Source organism: Penaeus japonicus, unplaced genomic scaffold (genome assembly GCF_977035675.1).
Source record: "Penaeus japonicus unplaced genomic scaffold, GWHDUDI00000001_assembly GWHDUDI00000025, whole genome shotgun sequence".
In the NCBI taxonomy this organism is placed as follows: Eukaryota; Metazoa; Arthropoda; class Malacostraca; order Decapoda; family Penaeidae; genus Penaeus; species Penaeus japonicus.
The window spans coordinates 20,615,434-20,622,933 of NW_028234427.1; the positions used below are offsets into that span (position 1 = coordinate 20,615,434).

General features: G+C 48.7%; 1 protein-coding gene across 3 annotated transcripts in view; it reads left to right on the forward strand.

Moving 5' to 3' along the window:
• The first annotated feature begins 202 nt into the window (after positions 1-202).
• Positions 203-7,500, forward strand: part of Jupiter (microtubule-associated protein Jupiter) — a 21,663-nt gene continuing 14,365 nt past the window's right edge. Inside the window, exon 1 of one of the 3 annotated variants that reach the window (XM_086551449.1) lies at positions 203-833. In XM_086551449.1, coding sequence (XP_086407575.1) covers positions 772-833 — 62 coding nt within the window. In that variant the 5' untranslated portion in view covers positions 203-771. Of the gene's footprint in view, positions 834-6,988; positions 7,340-7,500 lie in introns of those variants that run through there. The other 2 variants (XM_043029593.2, XM_086551450.1) reach the window with 2 other exon arrangements.

A 7,500-nucleotide genomic window follows, 5' to 3' on the forward strand; every position in this document is an offset into this window, starting at 1 on the left:
ATATAATGCATGTATTTATATATTCAGATTTATATTTACAACTGTATTAATGCCTGTTGCATGTAAAATCGCATCCTTTCCTGGCGCCATGTGAGATTGCGTGGGTGGAGAAACGATGACTCGAGCAGGAGAGGAGGGGGAGGAAAGAAGAGGGGGTGGGGTGGAGTGAGGGGGTGGACATATAATCCACGGCCATGACGTCGGAGACTCAGACCAGGTCTCGGCGCCGCCCGGGAAAGAGCCCTGACCTCTTCCTCGTGTGGCTGTGTTTGTATATGTATATATATGTATACATATATATTTATTTATATCTATATACTTCTTGTTTATTGCCTTTCGTTCCTTTGGAGACATTCCTGTTACAGTTGATCTCATGAGACAGTGATGGTAAAGTAAGCGGACAGTATTCGTTGGGGGAAGAAAGGACGCTTAAAGCGAACCAGTTATTGGTGGACTGGAAACTCACGGAAATTTCTGCGGGATCTGTGGTGGCGGCCGTACCGGCTTCAAGTGCTGCAGAAATTCTGACCTTCGTGTTTATGTCAAAAGGAAAAGGTCATTCGGACCAACAAGGAAAGCAAAAGGTGTACGTCATAATTTCTTGTCCGTGGCAAAGTCAAGGTGGAAAGTACAAGAGAGGTGTGAAAGGAGGTAACATTTTGAAGATACAAACAAAAGCCTCCGTGAAAGTAGATAGGCAAGGTCGGCACGCGTGCTGCAGGAAAACTGTTGTGGTGAACGTGTTGTGCAGGTGTGCAAGTGTACGCAGAAATGGCCACATACGCCACGTACCGGCACGTGGAGCTTGACCGTGTCGGTTTAGGCAAAAAAAGGTTAGTATTGCCGGCAGTCAGGCGCTATATATATTTCCGTAAAATGTGATTATACTCTTTATCAGAGCACACTTAAAACGGTTATCATAGTCAATTAACATTGACAACATAGCTTATTTTCCTTTTATTTTCAATAGAAATTTGTTCGTAATTGTTATTTTTTAAAATATACTATATTCAGTGTGAGAGTATTACACTTACACCGAAATATCGATAAAAAATTGTTTATGAATGCGGCTTGCAATGTATGTGTATATATATATATAATTTTTTTTATCTAAATGTATTTTTGTTCCTGTTTTAAGCCTTTTGTAAAGAGATTATAGACTTGGTCCTCGGCAATCTTTCATAATTGTATCTGTAGTCGGGAGATGGAGTGTGAGGGGCAAGGCAGAATCTGTAACGGGGACTTCTCTGCAAGATCGTACTCTCTAGCTGTGCGCTCTCTTCTCCGCTCCTCTCTTTCGGTCGGACCAGGGACATCTCTGTATTTTCGTTTTCGTTTTCACTTTTTATAAGAGAGACCATATCGACAAGTGCAATAGTGAATTAATCTTAATTGAATGTGCATTCCCGCTTGTATCCAGATGCTAAAGGCAATAAGTAAAGCAATTGTGAAATGTGTGAACCCTTCCCGCTGTCATCGACCCGAGAGCTGGCACAGTGCATTGCTCTCTAACGCACACTGGCACTGCAGAATGGCGGTCCGTACAAGGCTCGTTTATTGGGATTCATATTGTTCAGGTTGTCTTAAAATGTACACATGTTATAATACATCGATTCAGGAATTGAAGATGTATTGCCAATGATTTACGTATTTAAGAGGAAATGGAAATGGTAGAAGAGTAAATTATCAAAGACAAATGGTATCTGGCAAAGATGAACGGTTCAAGTATACAAGAAACAGGCAGGTGTACTTGTAATTGGATCGCACAATTATTTTATTTTGTTGTTAATACGTAGATCATAGTGCCTCAAGCTGCTTTCATTGCTTTGCTTTCATCCATCTTTCAGAGGTTGTGAGGCTTTATATGATGAGTGGGAAATGTTAAATATTTACATACCTAGTTGGAAAAATATTATTAAGGGGTTCGGTTATTCAGCCCGTGCTATATGTATTTGCATATGAGAAGACCTAGCATTTCATGTAAGCTGGTAATGCGACACTCTTGTTGAGTTTTGACACTGTAGATCCCTCTCCCCCTTTCAGGGCCATAAGTCCGAAGATACCATTTTCAATCTGCTACCTCAACTTTGACCTCTATGATACAAAGTAATTGGAGATGCTTATAATGTACGGTTGCTGCGGAGACCACATTTGACTGTGTCCACAATATCAAACAAAATTTTTAAAGTTTTTTTCCAAGTGACTTACACTTGTTTGACATTAAAGACGTGCATATTTTAAAACTATAACGTAACATTTTGATGCCTGGACGTCTGTAATTTCTTGCGCAGATAAGTTTCTTTTGGTAAACTTTGAGTGTTCTGATCGATTGTTGTAACAGTAACAGTTGTATTTCCATTTTTGTAATTTCGGTTTTAGTGTACATAGCAGCCAATATCCACCTTCTCCCCACTACATCACTCCCCTCACCCATTTTAGTCCTTCCCCTTACTACTACCTGCCTAACATCGTTCGTAATCCCAACTTAGCCGAGTTAAGAGTAGGGCTTCCTTTGCTGTCTGCAGTTCTGTCCTTCCACCACCTTGCTCTCGTGTTCTCTCCCTCGCTTATGTCGACTGTTTATTCTCCTGCTCCCCACCGTCTTCACGATTTCTTTTCATTTTTATTTTGTGTTTTTATTTTAGGTTAGATGTTTAATGATAAAAAAAAAAATCTTGGGAATTATGATTATGGAGCTAATGTAAAATCATTAGAATGAAAATTTTGATACTCATATCACCGATTTTCCGGCAACTCATTTGCTGGAATTGCGAGCGGACACTTGAACTTCCCTCCACTGCCAGACAAAGCAGTTCCTTGAAGTTGTTGTTCTTCTAATCAAGAAAGCAAAAGATCTGCGATCCTTGCGAAGAGTTTCGTACATTAAGGAATATTTATTAGGCATGAGACAGTACGCATTAGGATTTTTAATACAAGGCACTTTCAGGTTCTTTAAATCAATTTATTTAGCTTATGAACATTATCACATTTTCTGTATTCCTCTCCATTTAAAGATGACAAGGATACGCGTGTACGCTTGTATCCTTTCCTTGCATAGCGTTATTTAAGGTGTAATGCAATTCCAAGTATTTTTACCCCATTTCATTTTTTCAGTGTTCCAAATAGTCAGTTACAAGATATGACCTCCTTGCCAGAAATCTGCAATTAATAAAGCATCGAAATTAGTAATTAGAATTTGAACTTCTGTGGATCGGAGAATTTTTTGTGGCTATGCGTGCTAGAAAGTGCCTGATTAGGAAAAGGAACTCTTTTATTATTGAAGTGTGACCTCTGTTAACCTCGGAAACGGAAAATCAGATATGGTCCTGGAACCAAGAGTGCAGGGAAATTTGTGGTGTAATTTTATTAAGTTTATTTTTTTTTCTAGATGAATGGATATGCATTAGATGATTATAAATATTCGGTAATCATTATATGTTAATATCTTATCAGTTTTATTAGAGTTTTAATCTCCTGTAGCAAAAGCTGATACCAAAAATGGCAGAGCAAAGGCGTGTCCAAGTTGGACTGTTATATAAGAGAATATGTAAGAATGGGGGTGGGGGGCTGATATCAAGTTGCTTACCCATGGAAGACGGTGAATTTATTTGCGATTGTTTTTTTTTTTTTTTTTAGTGAGGCTCTCCAAAGTTCTCGCTTTCGGGGCGGAACATCAGGTTTGGATATGTAAGTAGCGTGTGAGGTTAATCTAATACTGACTAGTGTGACAAGATTTGTTTCGCTCCTCGTTGGCAACTCATAACAGATCAGCAAAAATATATTACACGTGGTATTGATTGCCCGTGCCTATGATATGGAAACTAATCATATTACACAATAGTATAAATAGTTTATTTTTTCTATCAAAGAGAGACCTTTTAAACTTTAAAGGAAGACTGAGTGAGTGTTGATGAGTACGTAGGATGCGACCCAGTGACCTACAGACCGGTGGTCCGTAGTACAGTGGCAAGAATTTCAGGCATGTCGCCCCTTGGAGACGAGATAGCGGTTCATGGGGCACGGAGGTTGTTAGTTATGTTCATGGGCCACTCTTTAATTTTAACATGGAAATTATTTAGTTTCCACCTCAAGCATGATTTTAAAATTGCCCATGACTTATGGCTTTGGCTTCTTTAACTTCTAATTAAGTGTCCCAATTTTCAATTTCCCTCCAACCTCTGGGATATGCTTCTAAATTTTGTTATACAAACCTCCCGTACACCAAAACGGAATTTGCCTTCAGTCTTCGTAGTGTAGTAAAGCTATAATGATAAACATATGAGGAGAAAGTTTTCGTAGAACCATATATATGCTGTTGTAACGAGAATAACTCGCTATCATATGGATGAAGATGTAGAATACCATCGTAATTTTAAAGACATCTTATTGCTTATAACATGAAAGGATCGCTCGTTATTCTAAATCTAAAAAATATTAGATTATCGACAATACTTCTCTACATGTGACTCCCACTCCTGCAAACCCATCCCATCTTCCTCAAGCGTGACTGATGACTATGACGGTGATGTCAACGGCCTTCACGGGGGACGGGGTCGACTGACTGAAGGCGAGAAGAATCCGTCGTTATCCCAGGGCGAGACATATTAGGAAGGGCAGGGTCGGAGACGAGGGGGGGGGGTATTAGTCACTGCCTTCCTCTCTCCCTCCCCCCGTTCCCTCTCGCTCTCACTTTCACTCACCCTCTCCCTCTCTCACTCCCCCCTCCCCGCTTCGCCCCCTCTCTCACTCCCCTCTCCCCGCTTCGCCCCCCTCTCTCACTCCCTTCTCCCCGCTTCGCCCCCCTCTCTCACTCCCCCCTCCCCGCTTCGCCCCCCTCTCTCACTCCCCCCTCCCCGCTTCGCCCCCCTCTCTCACTCCCCCTCCCCGCTTCGCCCCCCTCTCTCACTCCCTTCTCCCCGCTTCGCCCCCCTCTCTCACTCCCCCCTCCCCGCTTCGCTCCCCTCTCTCACTCCCCTCTCCCCGCTTCGCCCCCCTCTCTCACTCCCCCCTCCCCGCTTCGCCCCCCTCTCTCACTCCCCCCTCCCCGCTTCGCCCCCCTCTCTCACTCCCCCCTCCCCGCTTCGCTCCCCTCTCTCACTCCCCCCTCCCCGCTTCGCCCCCTCTCTCACTCACCTCTCCCCGCTTCGCTCCCCTCTCTCACTCACCTCTCCCCGCTTCGCCCCCCTCTCTCACTCACCTCTCCCCGCTTCGCTCCCCTCTCTCACTCCCCTCTCCCCGCTTCGCTCCCCTCTCTCACTCCCCTCTCCCCGCTTCGCCCCCTCTCTCACTCCCCTCTCCCCGCTTCGCCCCCCTCTCTCACTCCCTTCTCCCCGCTTCGCCCCCCTCTCTCACTCCCCCCTCCCCGCTTCGCCCCTCTCTCTCACTCCCCCCTCCCCGCTTCGCTCCCCTCTCTCACTCACCTCTCCCCCGCTCCGCCCCCCTCTCTCACTCCCCTCTCCCCGCTTCGCTCCCCTCTCTCACTCCCCTCTCCCCGCTTCGCCCCCCTCTCTCACTCCCCTCTCCCCGCTTCGCTCCCCTCTCTCACTCCCCTCTCCCCGCTTCGCTCCCCTCTCTCACTCCCCTCTCCCCGCTTCGCCCCCCTCTCTCACTCCCTTCTCCCCGCTTCGCCCCCCTCTCTCACTCCCCCCTCCCCGCTTCGCTCCCCTCTCTCACTCCCCTCTCCCCGCTTCGCTCCCCTCTCTCACTCCCCTCTCCCCGCTTCGCTCCCCTCTCTCACTCCCCTCTCCCCGCTTCGCCCCCCTCTCTCACTCCGGCGTCCCCGCTTCTGCCCCCTCTCTCCCTCCCCTCTCCCCGCTTCGCCCCCCTCTCTCCCTCCCCCCTCCCCGCTTCGCCCCCCTCTCTCACTCCCCCCTCCCCGCTTCGCCCCCCTCTCTCACTCCCCCCTCCCCGCTTCGCCCCCCTCTCTCACTCACCTCTCCCCGCTTCGCCCCCCTCTCTCACTCACCTCTCCCCGCTTCGCTCCCCTCTCTCACTCCCTTCTCCCCGCTTCGCCCCCCTCTCTCACTCCCTCTCCCCGCTTCGCTCCCCCTCTCTCACTCCCCCCCCCGTCACCCCGCTTCGCTCCCCTCTCTCACTCCCCTCTCCCCGCTTCGCCCCCTCTCTCACTCCCCTCCCCCCGCTTCGCCCCCTCTCTCACTCCCCTCTCCCCGCTTCGCCCCCTCTCTCACTCCCCACTCCCCGCTTCGCCCCCCCCTCTCCCCCCCCCCTCCCCGCTTCGCCCCCCTCCCTCCCTCCCCCCTCCCCGCTTCGCCCCCCTCTCTCACTCACCTCTCCCCGCTTCGCCCCCCTCTCTCACTCACCTCTCCCCGCTTCGCCCCCCTCTCTCACTCACCTCTCCCCGCTTCGCCCCCCTCTCTCACTCCCCCCTCCCCGCTTCGCCCCCCTCTCTCACTCACCTCTCCCCGCTTCGCCCCCCTCTCTCACTCACCTCTCCCCGCTTCGCCCCCCTCTCTCACTCACCTCTCCCCGCTTCGCCCCCCTCTCTCACTCACCTCTCCCCGCTTCGCCCCCCTCTCTCACTCCCCTCTCCCTCTTCTGTTCGTTTTGTTTGTGTCGGTCGACGCCCCCCTTTGATACGCTTTCTTCACTCCTTTTTGGCGTTTCTATAAAGCATCGCCTTGGGAAGATTAGGCATCTTTTTAGGGTCCGTGCTTGCGAAGACTGGCGGTGGTGTTCGAGTTGGGTTGTTGAGGAAAGGAGAGGGACTCATGAGGGTACTATTCCTGCTCTGCTTTCTCAGACAAATTTGATTCACGCCAGCTTAGGATCTCTGTGACACATACCTCCTGCAATAATCCATTTTCAATGGTTCTGCATTCAAAATTTATCGTTCAGATGTAAGGATAATTTGAAGAATCTTAGATTACCATGCGTGAGACATCCTTACAAAGCACCTAGTTTGTGTGCACCCGTGCACCCCTTCCCGCTCCCCTTCTCCCAAGACGGCGCCCCCGAGGTGAGGAAGGCGAGTCGCGGAGGCGGCGGGACGGCGTGGGTTGCCAACACAGCGGCGGCGTCTCACAGGGTCGCCAGTGTAGGACTTGTTGGGCTGGTGCTCAGACGTGCTCGGGCTGTGGCCTTCACTGTCAGTGTGTGGTCGCATGTGCGTGTGTAGAACCATCTAGCAAGTAAACACGAAGGGAGCGAGTGAGCGAACGTTGAACTGTCAAATCTCAGAACTCTGAAGGCGACGCTCCTAGCAGACGAGGAAACCTGCGACGTTATCGAAAGGGAAAGAGTACATTATATCCTGAGTGGGCTGCACTCGGGCTATTCCCAACAGGCGCTAGTGCCCTTAATATTGTGCCAACATGGTCAGGTAGTGGTGTCCCCAGGTTTTGTGGTGTATCAGTTTGCATATGCCACAAGTGTTTTTTTTTTTTTCTCTCTCTCTCCAGGATTGACTTTATTACTAATCAGCTATTTTGTACGCTGCTCTTACCTGAGCTAGATTATCGTAATATATTAGGAAAATGACCA